The following is a 25,963-nucleotide window of genomic DNA, read 5'->3' on the forward strand; positions in this document are numbered from 1 at the left end:
TATATCACATAAATGAGATCGTACAATACCTGCCCTTTTGTGTCTTGTTTCTTTCACTTTGCATAATGTTTTGAATGTTCATCCACGGCAGAGCATGCATCAGTATATCATTCTTTTTTATGACTGAATAATATTCCACTGTATAGATATACTAAATTTAATTTATCTATTCATCAGCCGATGGACATTTGGGTTGTTTCTACTTTTTGGCTATTATGAATAATGCTGCAATGAAATTAGTATACAAGTTTTGTGCGAACATGTGCTTTCAATTCTTTGGGGTAGTACTTAGTGATTTTTAATGTAAGGTCCACAGACTCTTAGTTTTATGACTTCCCACTAGACCAATGTGTTTCCTAGACCTAGAGGACAACTACCATGTTTTGGAACTCAAAGGCTGGCTGAATGAATTTCTAACAGACCTCAAATGTCTGTCAACTAGATTATAGTCCTTATGTTTTTCAACTTTGTGTTTTTCTTTCTCTTATCTCTAAGTATTGACTTATGATAGCCCTCAATAATGTCCAGAGGCTTTCTTTTTTTTCTTTTTCCTGACTCTCAATCTAGGGTAAGATTCTACTACTCCATGTAGTAGAAAGCTTAAATCTGTAACCAGAATAACCACAACTTAGAACACTGATACTGTGTTACTTCACAGCAGAATTTAGAACCTTTATTATTTTTTAATCATTAAAAATAACTCCAAGGCCGGGCGTGGTGGCTCACGCCTGTAATCCTAGCACTCTGGGAGGCCGAGGCGGGTGGATCACTCGTGTTCAGGAGTTCGAGACCAGCCTGAGCAAGAGCGAGACCCCGTCTCTACTAAAAATAGAAAGAAGTTATATGGACATCTAAAAATATATATAGAAAAAAAAATTAGCCGGGCACGGTGGCACATGCCTGTAGTCCCAGCTACTCGGGAGGCTGAGGCAGAAGGATTGCTTGAGCCCAGGAGTTTGAGGTTGCTGTGAGCTAGGCTGACGCCACGGCACTCTGGCCAGGGTGACAGAGCAAGACTCTGTCTCAAAAAAAAAAACCTCGAAATTTAGAGGTAAATTTCCTAGTCCTAGTTATGTAGAATTTTGGTTTAAAATACAGTTAAGATTTTGGTTTAAAATATAGCTGGTTTGACTTTCTCTTAAGGGAAAGAAATAATAGCAAGTATTTTTAAAGTACTTACATGCCAGGCACTATTCTAATCATTCACTTATTTTAAGTGATTTAATCCTCACAATAACCCTATGAGTTGGGGAACATTATTACTATTATTTAACAGATGAAGGTACTGAGTCACTGAAAAGTTAAATAATTTGTCTACAATACCAGTTAGAGAGCAGTACAGTTGGGATTGGAATATAGGTAGTCTGTTTCCTGAGTGCTCTTATCCACTACGCTAGCTGCTTCTTAAGCAATATATTTTTCAATACACCCAACATATTCAAGCCTTTGAAATGGGCAAAAAATTTTCAATGAAATTATACTACAGCTGCAGTAATACAAAATCATATAAAATGTAAAATACTACTATTTGGCCTTTGGTTCCAGTATCTACTTTACTGCATAAAAAAGCATGCCAGAAATCTGAATTTAATAAAGTAAGACAAAGCTTGGGAAATGATGAATGGTCAATAAGAAACTAGAGAATAAAGAAGATGGCACAAAGGCTCAGGCATAGGAAAAGAAATTCTTAAAGAAGTTTCACTCATGGCAAAAAAATAAACAAACTGATCTTCAACAGCTTATTCAATTTAATAGGGGCATCATGCATATACAGACAGATAATTAGGAAAGAAAAGGAATAGTTTAAATTTCTTAATATCTGATACAAATTAACAGTGATTTGAGTCCTGAAGTCCACACAAAGGAGCTAAAATTTTCAGGGTTACTTTAAAGATGGAGAGCAAACCTTGTTTGAATACAGTTTGTGAGTACCTATAATTTTTCTTTCAAATACAAAGAGTATGCTTGCATTGGTATCAAGAAAATTTCTAGAATTGAGAAGTATATAAGAAAGCAAAAAAAAGTCTGAACATTTGCAGAAACAGAAATTAGGATCACTTGTTATTGTTTCCAATTCTGAAATATCAGATATGCTTTTACAGAGAAAAATGTAAGTTAATCCTTCTGCATACTACAAATTTTCTTTACTGAACAACTAAACCATATTAGAATGATACAGAGTATCTCCTCAGTTAAATCATTCTGTTGTAGACTCACCTGATCATTATCAATGTGACAATGTAATTTTTTTCCTACAAATATATCAAATTGATAAATGGTTTTAAACTAATAATTTGAAATGGTTATATAGCAGTACCTGGTATGTTTGTAACTATATAGTTTTAAAAAAATGATTGATCAATAAAAAATTTTTAAAATCTTTGTTGGAATTTCACTATTGTAGCACAAAGGAAAATTACTTGTGCTAGAAGGACTGAAGATTGCCTGGCTATCACAGCTATTACAGGTAAGTCCATGTTTAGTAAAAGGACACACTTTAGATCAGCATTGCCCAACAAAACTTTCTGTGCTGATGGAAATGTCCAATAATCTGCCCTGTCTGATGAAGCAGTCAGTAGTCACACATGGCAGTGAGTACTTAGTATGTGCCTAGTGAGACAAAGGAATTTAAATTTTATTTAAGTTTGATTTTAATTAGTCATTTGTAACTACTGCATTGGACAGTGCAGCTCTAGATGGACCTCAGCAAATTCCTCAAAAAATTTACTCTGTATTCCAGTCATCCTATTCTAGTTCATCCATGAGGGAGAGTCAAAATTGCATCCTTGACATGAGATTTCAATTGGACATCATACAATGAAAATTCCACTCTTCTTCAACAAACTTAAACATCTTAAAGAGCTGATTATTACATTGCCACTGATCCTATTTATTCTTGATATACACTGATTTTCTAAAATTGTTTGCCTATTGTAATGCCAAATGGGGATGAGATTAAAAAATGGATCTTCTGCCTGGTGAGGTGGCTCACACCTGTAATCCTACCACTCTGGAAGGCTGAGATGGAAGGATTGCTTGAGGCAAGGAGTTTGAGACCAGCTGAGACCCTGTCTCTATAAAAAATAGAGAAATTAGCCCCGTGTTGTGGTGTGCGCCTGTAGTCCCAGCTACTTGGGAGGCTGAGGCATGAGAATCGCTTGAGTTCAGGAGTTTGAGGTTGAAGTGAGTACTGTACTCTAGTCTGGGGTGGGGGGTGGTGACCCACTGCACTCTAGCCCCGGTGACAAAGCGAGACTCTGTCTTGGAAAAAAAAAAAGGTATCTTAGTTTCATTAAGTTAAAATCCTTATGATGCATTCATGTGGTCTTATATATAAGATTCCTATCTTACAACCAAAAATATTCCAAAAAGCAAAAATCTCCAATGTTCACAGATAATGTACTCACGGAATAAATGCCTAATCCAGTTGTGTTTTGTATATAATCTAGCAACTTTAATCAATTACTTTCTAAATGAATAAAAACTGTTTTTAGAGAAATTGTAGATATAATGTGCCACTTCTTGAAAGATTGTCTTAATTTAAAAAATGGATAAGCTGACCTTTTAGTAAAGAGAAAGTCTTCAAAAGTATTGGCTAGTTCTGGCCACATACTGTCAAATTTTCCAGAAGAAGCATGCTGCCGGGCAACAGGCAGCCCAATAGAAAGAACTTTGAGGAGAGAAGATACTGCTAGTTTCCATGTGCTTTCAGAAGGGCAGGAATACTTCAAACTGAGAGGAACCCTAAGAGTCTGAAAATAAAGACAGTTTAAGGTAAGTAGTAATTAAAACATACACAACTTTACTTAAAAAAAAAAAAAAACTATGGCAGAGAAAAATACCATAGGTATTTTCACATTTAAAAAAGGATATTATTTTCTAGAAACACCAATTCTTAGACATGGTCCCCTCAAATCCTACTGCCTAGAATGATATACTTTAAATCCTGTCTCCATCTTATAAATAATAACCCTGAATAAATAGCAACTTTTTTGAACCTCAGTTTTTCATCATGAAAAATATAGATATATCTGAAAAGTTAAGTGTAAGAGTAGGAAACTGACAATTCTTCAGCACTTCTCAACCTGATGTTATGGAATTAGAAAATTCTGCCATAGTTCTCCTAACAAAAAATAATTTGGCTGAGATGGATCTCCCATCCAAAGAAGTCAATACTGCTTACACAGGCATGTGGCATGTGGTACATAATGACGTTTCGGTCAATGATAGACCACATATACAACCATGGTCCCATAAGATAATAATACAGTAAAAAATATTGTACCTTTTTTATGTTTAGGTACACAAATACTTACCATTGTGTTATAATGGCCTACAATGTTCAGTACAGTAACATGCTGTGTACAGGTTTGTAGCCTAGCAGCAATGGGTTATACTATATAGCCTAGGTGTGCAGTAGGGTATAACATCTAGCTTTGGGTAAGTATACTCTATGATGTTCACACAATGACAAAATTGCCTAACAACACATTTCTCAGAATGCAGTCTTGTCAGTAAGTGATATATGACTATTTTTCCACTAATGGTTAGGGAAGGATAAGTACAAACCAAAAGTATCACTTTCAAGTCTTAAGTTTTATCTCTAAAATTCTTTGAATTTTATATTCCACTCTTAATATTTCAATATACATTTTCCTTTTCCAAATATTTTAGTAAATTTGATAATTTAAGAAGATTATTTTATCTTTGACCACTGAGAGTATAGGAGCAGAGTATCTAAGTTATGTATAGTGACCAGATGTGTACAGTGACCAGATGTATGGTGACTATGTACAGTGACTCATCTTTTTAATGGATCAACTTTTGAGACAAGTGGCTTCTATTCATTAAAAGAACACATTTAGTGGTTCAGAATGGACTTCTCTGGTCATAGTTCTATCTGGCAACTAGAACACTAGACTGACCAAAATACCCCAGTGAACAACCCAGAGCACCATCAGTAAATAGTTTTGGCATACTGTCAGACAATTTGCATTAGAGTAAAAATTCTGCTTTTATATAAAAATTCTGTTCTGAGGAAAAAAAAGAGTAGAAAAGATAATTTTCACATTTCAAGGATACAAAACCTAGTATCATCATCCTGCACAGGAATTACTGAGTACTCACATAGAGAATATATGAACCATTAAGTATCAGCATGATATGGGCCTCCACTAACAGATTTTTAGCCTACCCAGAATCTAGTTATCCCTTTTCCCTCCCTCCACATCCACACAACCCATGTGCTTTGGAAGAAAATGTCCCCACTTCTAGTTTGGGAATTTGGGCAAGGAAATGATTAGTTTATTAAGCCAGTCAAATCCATTCCATTTCCCTGGCCACAATCACTGGTTTGAGTGGATATGGGTCCAAAGATGGTCCACTTAAGATTAATTTTAGGAACTTAAGGAAGAATAATGTGATGGAAGTTCCCACATGTGCACATGCACACATCTCCCATTGGACACATAATCCTGTTACTGGACTACAACTAATGAAGAAAAACATAGGATACAGTCACTTTTTAGAAAACAGAACAGAGAGAAAGAAATTTGGTTGTTTTTTTTTGTTTTTTTTTTTTTTGAGACAGAGTCTCGCTTTGTTTCCCGGGCTAGAGTGAGTGCCGTGACATCAGCCTAGCTCACAGCAACCTCAAACTCCTGGGCTTAAGCGATCCTACTGCCTCAGCCTCCCGAATAGCTGGGACTACAGGCATGCGCCACCATGCCCGGCTAATTTTTTCTATATATATTTTTAGTTGGCCAGATAATTTCTTTCTATTTTTAGTAGAGACGGGGTCTCGCTCAGGCTGGTCTCGAATTCCTGACCTCGAGCGATCCACCCGCCTCGGCCTCCCAGAGGGCTAGGATTACAGGCGTGAGCCACCGCACCCGGCCCAGAAATTTGGTTTTTGATGATACTGCTGAATCACTGGATCAATCAATCCTACAGCCTTCCCTCTATCTTTGAATTTTCCAATTAAGCACACCAAAAAATTCCATTTATTGTTAAAACTAGTCAGTGCCTAAATATATGTCATTTGCAACCAAAAGAATACTAAATGAGGCATGGGCCATTTTGAGTTTACATTTTATAACTCAAGTTAAGGTAAAAGAAAAGTATAGTTTACTACTACCTTTAATATTTTACTGAAATCAAAGAAACATTAACCACAGCTGATCTATTCAATTTATATATATTTTGAAAACATTTAAGAAACTAATACAGGGACCGCTCAGTAAATGCATGTTGAACTTGGAAATTCATTTCAGGCTCACAATTTTTGAGAAAGGAAGAGTCTTGTCCAAATTACCACAATATGATTTGGTAAGTGGCATCAACAAACTGGGACTACACAAAGAGTTCTTTTAATTCCTTTAAAAATACAAACTGATTCACGTCACTCTTAGTGTTCAAACTTTCATGGTTTAAGTCTGATATGATGGCTTATAAGAACTACAGCTATCCTTTCAGACTTATCCGGGCCCTGTGATGTCCCTAAACTGAATTTCTCAATATTTCTTGAAAATATACTATGATCTTTTATACTGCTTAATTTACCTGTAATGCTTTCCTCTTCCTTTTTACCTATCAAACTGTTATTCCTTCAAGTTTCACTTCTATTAATTCTTGCCAAAATCCCCTAGTTTAGTCACTTCTTTGTCTGTGGGGCATACTAACTTCTTATTCAGCACTGACTACTTGGCAAGCAAGCATCATTAAATGCTGTATCTCAATGGAGTTTCTTTATTATAGTTAAGACATATAAGTAGGATTGGTATTACCCTTCTTTTACACATGAGAAACACCCTCAGACAGTTCAGTTTGTCCAAAATCATAGAGCAGTAAGTAAACAGCAACGGACTATTCTAAGTCAGGTCAATCTGAATGCAAAGCTGCCTCCACTCTGTGGTGTTCACCTAGTATTTAACATACTGTATTATTATTTATTTGTCTTTCTCTATTCCCTATATTGAGTTATTAAATGTAAGAATTGTCTTGTGCATTTTAAAGTCTCTAGTATTTAGTTAGTACCTGGTAATAGAGATGTTTAAAAAATATGTTCAATAAATGAAAAGAGAGGGGATAGTTTGGTGAGGTAAGTAGTGAGGGGTAGAAATAAGTATTACAAAAGTCAAGGGAAGAAAGATCTTTAAGAAGAAAAGGGCAGTACCATGTTAAAGGGGAGACAAAAAATTTAAAAAGGACCAGGATTTGAAGATTTGGTCTTCTGTAACTTTGAGAAATCAGTTTCTTCAGAGCAATGTGGATGGACACAGGCCAACACTCAAAGAGTGAGTAGTGGCTAGGTGAAGGCCACGAGCTGCTTAACCTGCTTAAAGGAATGTGGAAGTAAAGGAAAGATGAAAGAGGATGGCAATTTGAATAGGAAGTAGAGTTAAAAGAAAGTTCTTGTAATATTAAATGCTTAATCATTTTTGTAGGATAAAGGGTAAGATGCTAAAAGGAAAATGAAAGAATCACCAATAAAGAAAGGTGGAAAGAGGAAAGGATAAACACAGAGAAAAGGATGAGTCTTGGAACAGAGAAAGGCCTTCTTCCTTGAGGGAAGAACGTTCACAGAGGTCTGATTATTCAGTAAAGAGAAGGTACATCCACATGCTAGGGGAAGAGCAAAGTTTAGGTTTTGTCCTTCAGAATAGAGGGAAAAACATGAAGTAAGTCTTAGAGGAATAGGACACAGTCAACAAGACATGAATTTAAAGAATGGTTCTCCATACACTAAGGAATTGGCTTAAAAAGACAATATGCATGATCAGTTAAATCGATGGGGTGCATTGTGAATTTCTCCTTGAATGCTCATCAGGGGAAAAGTCACTATAAATAATACAAATTATATTTTCCATTTATCCCAATATAATGATAACATATTACATACAGAATAATTTCAATAATATTGTTATCATCTAATGAAAGTATAGAAATAATAAAAAAAGATACCTTAATAATATTCTGGAGCACTTTCTCATTCACCACTGCTTTGTGACAGGCTGTTTTTTGGTACAAATCCACAACGACTTCTAAAGACCTTTCAGCAAACGGTACATAGTTCAAGGCTACCCATTCTGCCTAGAAATTAATATTTTCATATGGAGTTAAAAATAAATGGGAGTAAACGAATCACATTATTTTCAATGAGAAAGCGTCTGTCTTAAAGTTCAGGCCTCGGTTTTAGGTCAAATTATATTACATGCAAAGTTTTCAAAGAGTATATACTTCATGAAAAAATAATTTTCAGCCAGGCAAAAGTTAAAATGATTGGAAAAAGCACATAGAGCATTCTATCAAGTACTGGGAAAGATGTATTTTATTTGTTGCCAATAGGTAAGGACAATTTTAGGAAATTTAACTCACCGGTGCAAATAGTTGGATCTATTGTGATTCCATTGTGTCGGAAGACAAATAGAATGAGAAAAGTTAATACATATTAAAACTACTTTTTGGATGATATAAAATTATAATTTTATGTTGAGTTAACAAAATTAGCACGTGCATGCATCAGAAATTTACTTTTCCCCTAAGCCAAAACAAACTTAAAGTTTGCCAACTATGGCTATAAAAATCTTTTATGTAAAATCCAACTTAATTTCACACCAGTAGTGGACAACTTCTAATTTAATACACACAGATGTCTTCATCTCGCATTGCAGGTATCTATTTTAAATAAGATTAGACTTAGGGATTCAAAAGCCATTTTGTAGTGGGCTGGGGCAACCAAGAAAGAGGTACAAAAGAACTCATATTTTTCAAGAAAGATATACTGTAGAGTAACATAAAAGGCCAAACTCTCTGAAGAACCAGTTGGAAAAGGAAAGTCATAAACAAAGAGAAAAGGAACACAGAAATGGTTTCCCAAATAATATTTCTGTTGAGCTTAAATTGTTAACCAACATATGTAAGACTGTGAGTGAAAAGTTTCTTCTTCTGAGATAATCGAAGTCCATCTTAAGTGGAACTTACTGTATTTATAAGCCATGAAATCTTACAGAGTAAACATAACTTTTAGTAAATTACCTGATTATATTTTGCATTTGCTATGTGCTTTGTTTCCAGCTGTCCATACTGTGGAGGTTTACAGGAGAATTCTACAAATGCCAGCAACTGGTCAAATATAGCTGGATACATTATCTGCATGTTTTCTGGTCCTACACAGATGGCCTATAAAAGCAAAATATGAACATTAGAGTGGATAATCTGAACTCCATTAAGTACTACATATGCATTTGTCTAACCAAAGACTCTTAAAGACTGTCCTATTATATATAAGTATTACACCACTTTTATAAACCCTGGAGGACAACCATTTTAAACTATTATGAAAGAAAGTATAGGCTAAAGTGTTAATCAGCTAAAGTTCTTTAATAAAAAGTTTTATTTATTCCTTCACAGAGTAGAAAAAGGGCAAGCACTTAAAGAGAAGTCCCAGGTAGTCCTCAGGTTCTACAATCTGATAATTTGTTCAGTAATACAGCCATTAGCCCATTAAGAATGCTTCACTGACCAAGACAACACTGGCCTCCATTTAAGTATATCAGTTCATTGAAATGATGGCTGATTTCTGCACCATCCCTGGTCCACAGACATTAACAAATAATCATGAGCACTGTAGTTGGGAAGATAAATCATCTGCAAAAATTTGTTTCTAAAAGAAATGTATATTTTAAATTTTTAACAGGGCTGTGTGCATTTAATGTCTAATGTATCTGAATAAATAGATTTGATGTAAAATAAGAAAATTAAATATTTTAATATGAATTAATAACATTTTAATCAATAGTAGTTTCTCTAGATTTATTACTCCAAACAATTTGATATTACAGATTTTAATTATTTCAAATGTGTTGAAAGTACTTAAAATAAATCTCATCTGGGTTTTTTTCCTAGCCACAAATGTATTTTCTCATCCTTCCCTTTCATATTTTCATGTTTTAGTGTTCATTTCTTTCTGTGGTAAAAATATTTAATGATATTATTTATGGAGTATCTAAAATATACTTGTGCTTTACAAAACAAAAATTATGATCACTTTACACTGGACAGTATTCTCAAAATACTAAACCAAAATTCAAAGCATTTAAAATCTTTAAGGAATTTCTTTAAAAAGATACATACAAAATTTATTTTTATGCAATCCATGGCTTTCTCTTATCAGATAATAGTTTTCTTTTCCCTCTGAAATGTAGCCATTGTGCTGTAACTGAAGTTTAGATCACATCACCCTGAGATATGGAGTAGATAAGCAAGTGCTGCCCATACCTAAGTTAGAGCATCCTATAATTACAATGTAAAAAAGTAGAATAGACATCTAATATAATTTCTCAATATTTGGTTATTTTTCTCAGAAAGTTTGGAGAACTTGAATGGCAAAATTTATACAACCTAAAAGAATTCTCTTTACTGAGTATAAAAAACCAGAGAGTAATTACTATGAAAAAGATGACTTAAAAAAGGAGAAAGTTCACGTAGATAACTGAGAAACTATCACAATTTTCTTTGAAAGTATCTTAGCACAAAGTTATGGCTATGTATTTTGATTTTCAATCGTCCTTTCTAAAAATAAAACATACTAATAATGTTATAGCTTATTTATAGAGCAATTCTGGGATCTTAAAATACATAATATGGAACCCACGTTTTCTTTTTCACATCAAACTCCATCTAAGAAAAAGTTTTTATTGGTTTTTCTTCAGTATTCTGAAATTTGTGTATCAGAAAAATCTATAGGATGAGCCTGATAAGAAATTTTAGTCCAAAAGCTGAGAACCAATAAGCAATCTGCAGTCCTTGAAAACTGTGTATGTGAAAACAAGAGATGAAATTGGACATCTAATTTCTGACATAGTTCAAGGTTTTGCTTGTTAACTCATTTAACAATAATCCATTCAGTGCCTACCATGTACTAAGGCCCTTGCTAGAGAACTTGATGAAAACAACAGCTAACATTTACTGAACACTTAACTTGTGCCAGGCACTAAATGCCTTACAAATATCCCATTTAATAGTCAAAGTTATAGATTTATTATTTTTATTTTATAGATAAGGAAGCTGAGATGGAGAAACTTGCCCATATTATTAGAGTACAGAGCTTATTACACAACTCCAAGGGCATCATTCACATACAATGTGAGGGTGTCTCATGGAGTACAACTTCAGCAACCCTGGTGATGAAGACAGACAGGGTATCCAGCCATCTGACTTTAGGAAGTTTAGCAATATGAAAGACAGATGCAGTCCCTTCACTTCCGAACTACAGTACAGCACGTACAGAAAGAGATAATCAAATTCCCAGTTCTGAGGGATAAAAACATACCTATCAGGGACACTCTACACTACTCTGGTGACAGGCAGACTAAAAGCCCTGACTTCAGCATTATTCAATTCATTCATGTAACAAAAATACTTGTATGCCCCTAATATTTTGAAATTAAAAAAATAATTCCCAGTTCCCCCATGTATGCTAAAATAACTTGGAAAAAAAATCAATTAGCACACAAAACTAAGCCAACTTGGCTGGGAACTAGCCATTTGGGAACCAAGAGAAGACTGTGACCATGAAGCCCTAAACAATGTAAGAGCACTGAGGAAGAACAACATAGACACTCCTCTTTAGAAAGAAAACATGAAATCAGAAATGAGTTTTTCCTTTAGGAAGGAAAATAGCTTTTCATCAATAAAATGTTTTTGCTGGATAGCTATTAGTTTAAGGATAAAGTCCCAAAGCAAGTAAATTTTGTTGGTGCAAAAATTTTCTGACACCTGTGGAAGAAAATAGAAAAACATTCTAACTGATAAAATATTAATTCTTCTGTTCGGAAATATTAGAGAACCATTAAAAATCTCACATTCAAGGTTTAGGAAACATCATTTAGATAATCACACAAGTACTAAAACAATGGCTAGTGTGAAAATAATGCAAAGACATTATTAATATAAATAAACAATAAAGCTTCCTAAATTTCAGACTGAATGTTTGTTTTCAAAGCTATTAAAAGCTAAGAACAAATTCCTAATAGTTGGGATAAATAATTCCGCTTGTTTTCTCATTGCTAAAGCAGAGCTTTGTGTTTTTTGGTTTTTTTTTTTTTTTTTGAGACAGAGTCTTGCTCTGTCACCCTGGCTAGAGTGCAGTGGCATCATCACAGCTCACTGAGATCTCAAACTCCTGGGCTCAAGCAATCCTCCTGCCTCAGCCTGGAGGCACCACCAGCATTGCACCACCATCCCCGGCTAATTTTTTCTGTTTTTTCAGTAGAGAAGGGGTCTCACTCTTACTCAGGCTGGTCTCGAAGTCCTGAGCTCAAGTGATTCTCCTGACTCAGCCTCCCAGAGTGCTAGGATTACAGGTGTGGAACCACCACGCCCAGCCAAAAGCAGAGTTTAAAAAAAATAAAATGATATTCTTTTTCCTTGAAAAAAATTTGGGGAGTGTTATTTCATTTTTGTTTATTATCCTCTACACATAATAAAAGATCTGAATGAGAATACTAGATTATGAGCATCCCGAAAAGCTTGTAATTTTCTTTTCTTTTCTGATAGGAAAACTTTTCCATTCTCTCTAGAGCAATCCATAAGCAACTTATTTGCATGCCCAATCTGGGAGAGAAAGTAATTATTGACAGGCTACCTTTTTCCCACTGAAAATAAAAACAGGTATTTTGATTTCAATTGTGGATAATTGATATCCCTACAATAAATTTTTTTAAATGTCAGATTCTTTTAAATTTTAAGTTTCTCCACAATTTGTTTCCCTGCATGATGCACCTAGGGTTAAATAGATCAAGAATTACTGTTCAGCTAGACTTCCTCCAGAGCTAATTAAGAGGTATCATGGTATAGTATTAATGGAAATATCACCATTTTTTACTGTGAAAGTTTTCATTATTCCAGTTGGACAGAATGGAATCAGTTAATTAGAAAACATGATTTGCATTACACAAATGGCTACCGACAACATGTGTGATCAGAATCTAGTTCCACTTTAATTTTGTTAGAAGGTCTTAGCTACTTTCTTAGAATGGCTGACTATTCAGTTGGCATTTTTTTGCTTAGCATTTTGATTGTTGTGAATTGTGCTATTAATTTTCTTGACAGACTAAAGAACACCGATTTTGATCTGGTCTTGCTTGTTAATCTGAATTTGCGTGATGATTTTAGGACTATTTGTTTTAATAAGTTTTATTTGCAATTACAAAACACAAATAGCTAAAAATATATCTCTTTTTAAAATTTCTGTGAGAAAAATATTTTATAATTTTGTTCTTTTTAAATATAGGCCTCTGACAATTTTGAGCAAAATTTAAATACAGATGAAAAATATCAAAATATAATCCCATTGCTTATTAATTTTCTAATCATTAAATTACTTTACTAAAACTACTATTCCAAATATTATATCTTCTTGTGAAGACTTATATGGACAACCAAAAATGCTGGTGAACTGAAACACGAAGATGCAGGCAGCTTCTTAAAGACTCAAAACAGACCTGAAATTACCTTTTTATTAAATAAATATATCAGAAAACCACAGTTTTTAAAAGAACTAGATCTTGGCAACCCTCAATTTATCCCAAAGTATACATGCATGACAATCTTGATGATCTAGAATTTAACTCCCAAAAATATAGCAAAGTAAAAAAATTCCAGAGAACCATACGCATCATTGCTTAGACAGCCACTAAAATTATGTTACCTTTTGGAGAACATCTAAAGCTGTAAGTACAGCCTCCTGTAAACTTGTCAAAACTGCTTCAGTATAAGATGGAAGAATAAAAGGGGATGCATCTGAACTTATTGGGACTGAAATAGCACTGTGTAATATGACTCCCAACTTTTGCAAGTCATCCATGTTGAAACCAGTTTTTATGTGTTGGTAGAGAGCTGGAAATATCTGAATTAAAGCTGTAAGAAAAGGTTGGCTAGGAATGAAAGTTAGTTTATCAAAAGTAATTGGAGGCTTTGTGCTTTCAGATCCAATTCTATACCAAGTATTCCATGCAGCCCACCAGAGATTTAAATCTTCAAGCTCATCAGTAACTACTGGTGGCTCAGAGCTGCTATATCTTCCAAGTCTTTCTCCAATTGAGTCTGTTCTTACAAATGGTCTGCTCAGGCCAGGACCTGATATGGAGCCTATAAGCACAGGCACAGGTACATTAACTACAGGTGGTGTCTCAGGCTTATCTGAGTCTCTGACAGGGGATACAATTTGTAAAATTTCCTGGAAGCTTTTCAGAGCAGCCAGAGATACTTCATTGTTTTTGCTGAGTGCTGCTGACTGTATATGGTCAAGAAGAACATCCCAAGCTCTTGAAAAATCTCCTGTGTTAGGAAGAGAAAAAAAAAAAATTATCAAAGTGATCAAATTTTCTCTTAATATTAGAGACTTCAAAGCATATTTGCCTTATTTTTCTGCTTAAATTCCCACATAACTAGAAAAAACATAATTAGGTACTAAAGTATTACCAATATGAATGAAAATCATCACAACTCAGAAATCCAGTAAAAATTTTCCGATGTAGGAACAAAGGGCACCAAGAATAGGATAATGGGTATATTAAATAATATTTTGGTCTTAAAAACAAAATTCTAGATATGTATGTATACATGTTTACACCATTTTCTAGTACTTCTGCTTAAGGAGAAGAGAATAAAAACCTTTGAAGGTGAAACAAAAGCTTTTCAATAACATCTTCAATCTATCCATCTATTAATAACTTCATTATGTAAGATATTCTCAGTCTTAATCATTGGAAAAGCTGTAAGTTTTAACAGAATGATACATGTTTTTATAGGTCTAAAGATTTAAAATAAACTATATGTCATATCCCATAAGTTTAAACTTTATATTTTAGTTTTCATATTTAAATAATTTTATAGCTGCAGAATTTTCTTAAACTTTCTTTTTTCATAAGTTAGTGAGTTACCAGGAGAAAATGTACTATAAAGAATAAACCGTCCTTTTACAACAAATTTGTTCCTCTCATGTGAAACTGAGTCTACTGATTCACCATCAGCAGAGCATAAGCTGAACGGTAGCTGCTGGTTCCCACTGATCAAATAAATCGCTTTACTCTTATGACTGGCTAAATACATTTACAATGAAGCTGTCTATGGCTTGGTGTAATTTATTTCCATGAGGCTTAAAAAAACAAAAACAAAACTTTTTTTCTAGCACAATCAAACCCAATCGTTTTGTTAATAACATGGATTATCCACATAACTTGCATTAAAATAATGCAAAAGTCAGAGAAATTGATATTTTCTAAAGGAGTATAACATAAGTAGGCTATAAAGTACATAAATAATCAAGGTTTAAAGACTTTTATTTTGCAAAGGCTATATATTGACTAGATTTTGTTTTTTTGAAAAGGGATAAACCCAAATGCCTGAGGAAGCATTCAGTTAATAGGAAAACTGGAAGTAAGTCTGGTATAAAACAATAGGTACTACTTGTCTATTCTGAACAAACTGTAACATCTGGACAGTTACATGTATCTTCCTCTCTATACTCTTTTTATTAAAAATTGAGGGATAATTTACATAGAATTAAAAAACACAGATTTAAAAGTAAACTGTTCAAAGAGTTTTCACAAATTACATTTTAAAACTATCAAACAGTTAAAACACTTCTGCTTGCTGCCATCCCAGTTAAAAAGTCAGATGAAACATTACATTTGCCAACCAGAGTGGTGACCTAATCTCAGATTTAAAATATTCTGTGCCATTTAGGAAGAAAAAGCCCCGCTATTCTTTTATTAACATATTTTTTGTCTAGGAAGAAGCCCTCTTTCTAAAAAACTAGGTATAATTATATATCGCACATGATTATGTTAAAATACAAACCTTATTCAAAATAATAAATATTACTTCCTAGTCTTCAAGTTATAAAAAAATTATGAAAGACATATGAAATGTCTTATGTCTTCATTTTTGAAAATTTAAATCTCTATAAGATCTTAGCTTTTAAGATAAAGTATGTATCACGGAGGTATTAAAATAATGCTCATTTTGTCAAAACTCAGCAAATATACAATGAAAACTTATACATTTCACTGCATGTAAATTTCACATAAAAAGAAAAAACTGAAATTAAAAATAATATACATATCAAGTTCTAAAGTGTAAAATGGATCAGATACCATCAATTATTTGGTTTTGGAAAAAAGTGCACATGAAGAACAACATGCAAAAATGCCTATGGAATGAGTAAATATGCTTATACTTTAACTTAAGGAGGTTAAAAAGAAGCCAAACATAAAATAATAAATGAAACAAATAAAATAATATATACAGCACACTCACACCTATGTACAAAAACATCTCTGTCACTTTTCTCTATCATCCCCCATTACTGCCACCAGAATCTAAAGTATTATAATTAGCATCTAGGTTTCTCAATCTCAGTACCACTGACATTTTTGGTTGGATAATACATTGCTGTGGGGGGCTGTCCTGTGTATTGTGAGATGTGTAGCATCATCCCTTGTCTCTACCTGCTAGATAGCAGTAACTCACCCCTCTCTATTTTTGAAAACCAAAAATGTCTCCAGAATTGGTAAATGTCCCATATGGTATAAAATTAGCCCTCTTTGAGAACCACTGATCTGACAGCTTCCTAACCAGTAACAATATCCCGTCATCCTTCCTTGCTGCCATTCCATTTTACACATACCAAAGGGATATTTCTAAATGCCTATCTGATCATGTCACACCACAGATTAAAATCTTTCAGTGGTTTTTGTTCGATGCTCTTATGACATAGTACTAACTTTTTAACACATTCTACATGATGTGGCCTCTTCCTACCTCTCAACCTCATTGGGAATCACGCTTTGCCTTACTTTCTTCATTCCAGACCTTCAAACATGCTACAGTCCATACCATCCCTCTTCCCCTCAATTTTCTGTCTCTTTTACATGTTCTCTCTGCCTATAACATTCTCCACACCTCATTTTACCACTGCCTAATGAACTTCTACTTTTCAGACCTCAGGAAAACTACTACTGTCTCTGAGAAACCTATCTGGACTTCACGGGCCAAGTCAAATACCTATAAGCTCACAATGCACCATTCCTTTGTAGCATTTATCATTGTAGCAATTTTGCCTTTATATATGTAATTACGGTTCCTCCCTCACGTAGATGATAGCAAGGATGATGTGTATTTTGCTTACCATTGTATCCCCAAGAGGCTTGCCCATAGTAGGTACACATTAAACATTTTCTCAATGAAATGAATGAAAATGCACATGCTCGTGCACACACCACACATAAAGACTGTAAGCTAAGAAGAATTATTCTTGGGTAGAAGCATTATATAAATTTTAAAAGAATCTTCTATATTTTCCAAATTTCCTTTAACATGAATTACTTGTAAAATGAGAAGAAAAATGTATATATACCTAAAGGTTGCAGTAAATATCTTCTAGTGTTGAAGATTCTTGCTACTCCAGCCAATGTTAATACCCATGTCTCAGCCCATTGCTTCTCTGCTGTGTCCCTTGAATGATGAATGAGAATATTGCCACCTCCAGACTCAATCTTTTCTTTGTCTGCAGTGGTAGAGGACTCTCGAACTCGGTCCAGTAGATGAAAGAGTACCTAAATATTTATAAAAATGTCATATAAAATGTATTGGTAATAAAGCTTAAGAAATAGCATAGGAATCTAAAAATTATTACAAAAAATATACTTGAGGGTCTTATCAATCCCCATATATTAGAGGAAATTGATCGATAGAGGTAACCACACATTCTTAAGTTTATTTTTAAGGTCATGGAATATGAAAAATTAAAATAAATTGGACAGAATATAAACTAAGACTTGTTGAATTGAGGTATCAATGGAGCATCTATGGGGTAATGTATGAAAAAAAGAACAAAAGCTAAGGAGACGGGTCCAGGCAAAAAATTATGGGAGTTAACTGGATAACTGAAGCCCCAGGGTTATGTGATGGATGCTTGAAAAAAAAATCAACAAGCAAGAAGTGACTGGGACTTGGGGAATGTTTTAATTCAGAGGAAGAAATAAGAGCAAAAAATAAAATAAAAATTAAACAGAGAAGTAGAAGCATTCAATGAAACAGAAGCCAAATTTCAAGAAGAAATGATCAACAGTGTTAAAAATGAACAGGATGAGATTAAGCATAGGCCAAATGACTTGGCAATTAAAAGACCACCTGTAGACTGTGAATAATTTTTGTGTTTCTCAAAGTGTGGTCTCTGAACCAGTAGCATCAAGCATCACCCATGAACTTAACAGAAATGCACATTCTCAGGTTAACATAATCAGGAACTGGGGTGGGGAGGGTGCTTTAACAAGTCTTCTAGGTGATTCTGTTACATTCCAGTTTTAAAGACTGTAAAGTAGAATAATCTGGAAATCAAATTAGAAAGGATATGGGAATACAGGGGAGGTGAGGGGAAAAAATCATTGAGAATTGAACAGCAAAAAGATTACAAATGAGGTTTAAAAGAAAAATAAGAATCAGAAAAATATTACATTTAAAACAAACATAAGGAAGACATGTCTGTAACCTGAGGAGGAGCTAGGGGATGAAGCTGAAATAAAAGACAAAAGGAAACAAGGCTTTTACTACAAATATACATAATTTTTATGTCTCAAAAAATAAAAATGAAAGCATAAACAACAGTGCTTTTAATTATTTTATTAGGGGATATATATTAATTTTTTAAGAAGATATTTTTGGGATCTATTAAATTGAAAACTTTACAAAAGCAAGTGAAAGGATTATATATAGAATTTTATTAAAATGAAACAGGTGGAACAAAAAAGACTTTTAACAAAGGGAGAATGTCACTAATAAGTGTTAATTTTATAAGAAAGTTTTAAAAGAGGAAAAAAAAGAAAAAAAAGATGAAACTGTATAGTTTATACATGTACAATTTACCATTTGGAGGTTACATTTGTTTGGTGAGTCTATAAATGAATTTTATTGTTGCTGATATTCTTTTAATTATAAAAATTCTCTTTTGATTACATTTTAATTACATGTAGACCTCAAAATTTAAAAAAAAAAAAAGCTTTCCACTCTATTGTAAGGGACTGATTACCCTCTGTGGTTCAGCAACTCCTGGTTTTAGCATTTCCTGGAAAGCAGAAAAAAAAACAGAGAAAGAAGGGCAAAGGCAGAAATTGAGGCGGAGATAAGAGATGAAGACTGAAACAGAGAGATATTTAATTTATTCTGTGTGAAGTCCAATTTAAAATATGGGATGTTTTCTGTTTTATCAAATATACAAATGTATGGGAATTCTCTTTTAAAAATCAGTAGGAACAAGTTTAATTGAAAAAGTACACAAGTATGTCTCAATTTAAAGTTGATAGCCTCAGCTATTTTATAGTACCTTCCAAATAACAGTATGCCAGGTTGAATGCTGTAATAAAGTTCCATGTGCACCAATTGTAGAAAACAGAGTTTGCCCTGCACTCTTCCTGACAGCAGGACGGGGATCCACACATAGTTCACCCAATTTTGCATAAAGACATAACCACAAGCAATCAAACGGTGGTGCAGGATGAAACGGCCGATTTAAAACCACTCCTTTCTCTTCTGCCTGCTTTTGCTGTGCTGCCTCTTCCTTATTCAATTCTTTTTCAATAGTTTCCCCTCTTTGGAAAAAATAATCTGAAATATTCCACTAAAAGGCAAGGTAGAAAAATATCGCTTTATTCACAGATTTTGTTTTAAACACATAAATATGAAACGTGGTTATTTTACCTTTCAGAGTAAAACCCGTAAAAGATTACTTCAAAAATCTCTGTTCTAGTAGAAGAAATTAAATGAAAACATTTCTTCCTCTGTCAATGTCTCTACATGACTTCATGAGAATGTGGGGGAACAATCCTGTGCTAACATTAATTTTTTTATAAGCTTTTTAACATGAAAAATTGAAGAACACACAGAAAAAACAAAAATAGTATAATGAGCTTCAATATATTATAATACTATACCCACCACCTAGATATAACAATTGTTAACTGTAAAAAACATAACCATAATTGTTACCATACTAACATAATTGTTAACAATTCCTTAATATCATTTAATAATAAATTTATAATTTCATATATGAAAAGAGCAATTACTGTCTCCAAACATATCTTACGATTTCATTCTCAACCAGGGTACAATATGCAAATTAATGATAATTTTGCCAATGGTAAAAATATAGAAGATCCAGTAGTGTGAACATAAATGTAAAATAAAGGAGGTGCTATCTAGCAATAATTTAAGCAACACTGAATTAACCAACCACTCTTTGGGAGCAATTATACATACAACATGCTTACGTTTTTCTCCATAATTATATTTTTAATACTAAAATATCTGTGGTCCCTTGGTATCTGTGGGGAATTGATTCCAGGACTGCCCACAAATACCAAAATCCATGGATGTTCATGTTCCTTATATACAATCATGTAGTATGTGCATATAACCTCCACACACCCTTCCATATACTTTAAATACTATTTAGATTATTTATAATACCTAATAGAATGTAAATGCTATGTAAATAATTGTTGTACTGTATTATTTAGGTAATATTAACAAGAAAAATAAGTCTATACATGTTCAGTACAAATGCAACCATCTTTTTAAAAAATATTTTCCATCCATGGTTGGTTGAATCCACAGATGGAGAACCGATGGATACAAATGGCCAAATGTATTAACTTATCCAGCTTGCTAGAGAAACTTAAGATTGACTTTACAAAACTTCTGAGTTAAAATATACATTTAAAAGATTCTAAAGAATTGCCTTTAAAAAATATATATTGGGAATAGCTCTCTGCATTTTATTTCATATAATAATACCTTAACTAAGATTTTATTACAGGCATACCTCCTTTTATTGTACTTCACTTTTTTTTTTGAGACAGGGTCTTCCTCTGTTCTCCCAGGCTAGAGTGCAGTGGTGTCATAATAGCTCACTGAAACCTCTAACTCCTGGGCTCCAACAATTCTCCTTCCACAGCCTCCCAAGTATCTGGGACTATAGGCACATGCTACAACACCTGCTAATTTCTATTTTTTGTAAAGATGGGGTCTCACTCCTGTTCAGGCTGGTCTTGAACTCCTGGCCTCAAGCGATCTTCCCACCTTGGCCTCCCCTAAAGTGCTAGGATTACAAGCATGAGCCACTGCACCTGGTCTGTGCTTCACTTTATTGCACTTCACAGATACTGCATTTTTTACAAATTGAAAGTTTGTGCCAACTCTGTGTTGAGCAAGTCTATTGCATCAGCACCATTTTTCCAATGGCAAGTGCTCACTTCATGTCTCACATTTTGGTAATTCTCACAATGTTTCAAACTTCTTCGTTATTATTTTATCTGTTATGATGGTCTGTGATCAATGATCTTTAATGTTACCATCATAACTGTTTTGGGGCAGACAAACCACACCCATATAAGATGGTGAACTTAATAAATATATGTCTTCTGACTATTCTATTGACAGGCCATTCCCCTATCTTTCTCCCTTTCCTCGGGCCTCCCTAATCTCTGAGATACAGCAATATTGAAATCAGGCCAATTAATAACCCCACAATGGCCTCTAAGTGTTCAAGTGAAAGGAAGAGTCATATGCCTCTGTCTTTAAAACAAAAGCTAGAAATGACTAAGCTAAGTAAAAAAAGCACATCAAAAGCCGACAGGTCAAAAGCTAGGTTTCTTGTGCCAAACAGTTAGCTAATTTGTGAATGCAAAGGCAAAGTTCTTGAGGGAAATTAAAAGTGCTACTCCAGTGAACACACAAATGGTAAGAAAGTGAAACAGCCTTATTGTTTATATGGAGAAAGTTTGAGTGGTCTGGATAGATCAAACCAGCCACAATATTCCCTTCAGCCAAAGCCTAATCAGAGCAAGGACCTAACCCTCTTCAATTCTATGAAGGCTGAGAGAGGTGCGGAAGCTGCAGAAGAAAAGTCTGAAGCTAGCTGATGTTGGTTCATGAGTTTTAAGGAAAGAAACTGTCTCCATAACATACAAGTGGAAGGTGAAGCAGCAAGTGCTAATGTAGAAGCTGCGGCAAGTTATCCAGAAGATCTATTAATAGCTAAGATCATTGGTGAAGGCGGCTACACTAAAGACCAGATTTTCAACGCAGACAAAACAGCCTTCTATTAGAAGAAGATACCATCTAGGACTTTCATAGCTAGAGAAGAGAAATCAATATCTGGCTTCAAAGAACAGGCTGACTCTCTTGTTAGTGGCTAATGCAACTTGTGACTTTAAGTTGAAACCCATACTCACTTGCTATGCTGAAAATCCTAGGGCCCTTAAGAATTACACTAAATCTACTCTGCCTATGTTATATAAATGGAAAAACAAAGCCTAGATGACAGCACCCCTGTTTATAGCATGATTTGCTGACTATTTTAAGCCCACTGTTGAGACTTACTGCTCAGAAAAAGATTCCTTTCAAAATATTACTGTGTATTGACATTACACCTAGTCATCCAAGAGTTCTGATGGAGATGTACAAGGACATTAATGTTGTTTTCATGCCTGCTAACAAAACATCCATTCTGCAGCCCATGGATCAAGGAGTAATTTCAGCTTTCAAGTCTTCTTATTTAAGAAATACATTCTGTAAGGTTACAGTTGCCATACATAGTGATTCCTCTGATGGATCTGGCAAAATTGAAAAACTTCCGGAAAGGATTCACCATTTTAGATGTCACACAGAACATTCGTTATTCATGGAAGGTCAAAATATCAACATTAACAGTTCTTTGGAAGAAGTTGATTCCAACCCTCATGGATGACTTACAGAGGTTTAAGACTTCAGTGGAGGAAGTAACTAAAGATGTGGTAGAAACAGCAAGAGAACTAGAATGAGAAGTAGAGCCTGAAGATGTGACTGAACTGCTGTAATCTCATAATAAAACTTGAATGGAGGAGTTGCTCCTTATGAATGAGCAAAAAAAGTGGTTTCTTGAGATAGAATCTTCTCTAGGTGAAGATGCTATGAACATTGTTGAAATGACAACAAAGGGTTTAGAATATTCCATAAACCTAGTTGATAAAGCAGCAACAGGATTTCAGAGAACTGACTCCAATTTTGAAAAAAGTTACACTGTGGGTAAATGCTATCAAATAGTATTGCCTGCTACGGAGAAATCTTTTGTGAAAGGAAGAGTCAATCTATGCAGCAAATGTCATTGTCTTATTTTAAGAAATTGCCACAGCCACCCCAACCTTCAGCAACCTACTACCCTGATCAGTCAGATGCCATTAACATTGAGGCAAGCCCATCCACCAGCAAAACAATACAACTCAATGAATGTTCAGATAAGCATTTTGGACAATAAATTATTTTTTGATTAAGGTATGTACATACTTTTTAGACACAATACTATAGGACACTTAATAGACTACAGTATAGTATACCTTTTCTATGTACTGGGAAACCAAAAAATTTGTGTGACTTATTGTAATATTTGCTTTATTGTGGTGGTCTGGAACCAAATCCACAGTATCTCCAAGGTATGCCTGTATTTCTATATTCTAAATGTATAAAACAAGGTTCAATAGGTCAATAACTTAACAATTAACAAAAATCAAGCAGAACTAAAATACATGTATAACCTGTGTCCAGAACCTAGGCTCTTCCACTATCATATGACATCTCCTAATAGTTAATAGAGCAGTACTGACAGACTACAGGACTACACAAACAGTAAAGCCTTTTATTGCGGCTTTATTCACTAAATAGTAGTACACGAAAATGCTGGTATCTAAAGTAATATTGCAAATCAATTAACCTTCACACTAAAGTCAGCAGAATATTTCCCTTGTGTGCACTATTATTGGTTTATTAAATCCTCTCATAACAAACTTCGTAAAAAGCTAAACCTTGGCTCAATATATGAAAATTATTTCAAATATCCTGCTATTAATAAATGATTTCTTAAGTGATGTTATTTAGTTCTTCATACAAGATATAAGTTTGGTACTTAAAAGTCATTTAAACAATTCCCAAAGAGCTAAATGCATGTTTGCTTAACTTTCATTCCCAACTGCATAACAGTGATTTTTAAATCACATTATGATAAGAAAGGCAGGCAATGATACTTACCAATAAACCTATTGAAGTTAAACTAATATTAAGTTCTTGGTTATGAAGACCAAAGCTACCTGCAACATCTACAACTATTTGCAGGCAAGTGCAAGGCATTGTTGGTAGAAAATCTGTCACAACCAACTGAAGACACTGGAATGCAGTTCTTATCAAGGATTCTCTGAAAACATAGAAGAAATATATACTGATGTATTTAAAATAAATATACAAAAATCCATATCTTACAATCATTTGAATCAAGCAACATGTTTAGAATTTGAAGAAAATCTTCTCTAATATAAATAAGACAGTACTTCAACATTTATATAAATATAAAAGAGGTATTAAAAATAAAAAAGATTAAAAAAGGAATAGAAAATAAATATTAATACCATATTATTTCTATTTGTATTTTGCACAACTAACCAAAGAAAACTTAGCCAATGAATGAGAAAAGGAAATTGGCTACAGTTACTTTTTCCCCACTATATCCCTAATATCCAGCATGGTGCCTAGCATATGTAAATACACACGATTTATTCAATGAATGAAAATGAGCTCTTTTATTCTTTGCTCAGTAAATGAAAACTATAGCTCCCCTATAGGATATATTTATACTATACCTTATTTAAATCTCCAAAGGAATATAAAATTCTATATCTTGTCTGTGAGACCAGAGTAAAATTTGAATTTCAAATGAAGAGAATAGTGAGTATTTGGTTTTGTAGAAAAGTTCTGGTTATAAAAAATAATAGTGAAAATGACAATTATAATAGCTAACACTTATTGAGTGCCTAGTATGTCATATGCTTTTAAGTATATTAAATGTATTAATTCATTTCATCTTTACAACAATACCCTATTTTATACATCGCATTTTAGGTAGGGAGAAGAAACGTAAGCTTGATCTAAGCTGATCTCTTTTCACTTTAATCATCTCAGTATTTTATAGTACTTAAGGAAATTTATTACTACAAATATTTAAGAACAATTAATTCTCCATGATAGTCTCAAGCACCTCGATCATCTAAAACTTCTAGTCGTCAAAACAAGATAGTGTGAGTCTTGCTGTAGACTTACAAACAAATTATCCAATGTCTGTTAAATCTCTCCACTGCAATATTCTACCCTAAATTAAACAAGTCCATACATTCCTTCCAAATATGCTCTTTTTTCTGTATTCCCTATTTAGCTAATGATACCACCATTCACTAAACTGCCTAAATCAGAAATCTGGGCGTCATTTCCGATTGCTATTTCTCCCTTTGCTTCTATAGTCAATCTGTTAACTAGCTCAAACCCATCTCCTTATTTCTAGAGAGCACGTGTAGGCTCTCTCATTTCTCGGCCTCCTCTCCACACTGCTGTCACCATGATATCTGTCAAATGCATATCTGATCACCTCATTCCTCTGCTTAAAATTCTAAAATGTCTCCCAAATGTATTCAGGATAAACCCAAATAGCTTAAAAGCATATAGATAGGGTCCTTCATAATTTTGGCTCTGCCCCCTAACACTGAAGCCCTCTTCTTCTGTGGCATAACAATCTACAGTTATGCATCATTTAACGATGGGGATATGTCCTGAGAAATGCATCACTGTGTGAACATCATAGAGTGTACTTACTCAAAGATGGTATATAGGTACTACACATCTAGCTATACGGTATAGCATATTGCTCCTGACTGCAAACCTGCGCAGCATGTTACCGTACTGAATACTGTAGGCAACTGTAACACGACAGTAAGTATTTATGTACTGAAATATATATAAATATGGTACAGTAAAAATATCATAATCTATAAGACACTGTCATATATGTGGTCTGTCACTGACTGAAACATCATTGCAGTAC

The 25,963-nt window shown here is 33.9% G+C and overlaps 1 protein-coding gene across 3 annotated transcripts in view; it reads right to left on the minus strand.

Annotated features, from left to right (window-relative positions):
* Nucleotides 1–25,963, minus strand: part of MON2 (MON2 homolog, regulator of endosome-to-Golgi trafficking) — a 107,561-nt gene that overhangs the window by 15,488 nt on the left and 66,110 nt on the right. For 2 of the 3 annotated variants that reach the window (XM_045553457.1, XM_045553455.1), the window contains 8 exons: nucleotides 24,127–24,289; nucleotides 19,388–19,681; nucleotides 17,423–17,621; nucleotides 13,712–14,340; nucleotides 9,037–9,180; nucleotides 8,377–8,394; nucleotides 7,963–8,091; nucleotides 3,562–3,752 (listed from right to left, as the gene is read on the minus strand). In XM_045553457.1, coding sequence (XP_045409413.1) covers nucleotides 3,562–3,752; nucleotides 7,963–8,091; nucleotides 8,377–8,394; nucleotides 9,037–9,180; nucleotides 13,712–14,340; nucleotides 17,423–17,621; nucleotides 19,388–19,681; nucleotides 24,127–24,289 — 1,767 coding nt within the window. The remainder of the gene's footprint in view (nucleotides 1–3,561; nucleotides 3,753–7,962; nucleotides 8,092–8,376; nucleotides 8,395–9,036; nucleotides 9,181–13,711; nucleotides 14,341–17,422; nucleotides 17,622–19,387; nucleotides 19,682–24,126; nucleotides 24,290–25,963) is intronic. The other variant, XM_045553456.1, reaches the window with a different exon arrangement.

Source organism: Lemur catta, chromosome 6, assembly GCF_020740605.2.
Source record: "Lemur catta isolate mLemCat1 chromosome 6, mLemCat1.pri, whole genome shotgun sequence".
Taxonomy (NCBI): domain Eukaryota; kingdom Metazoa; phylum Chordata; class Mammalia; order Primates; family Lemuridae; genus Lemur; species Lemur catta.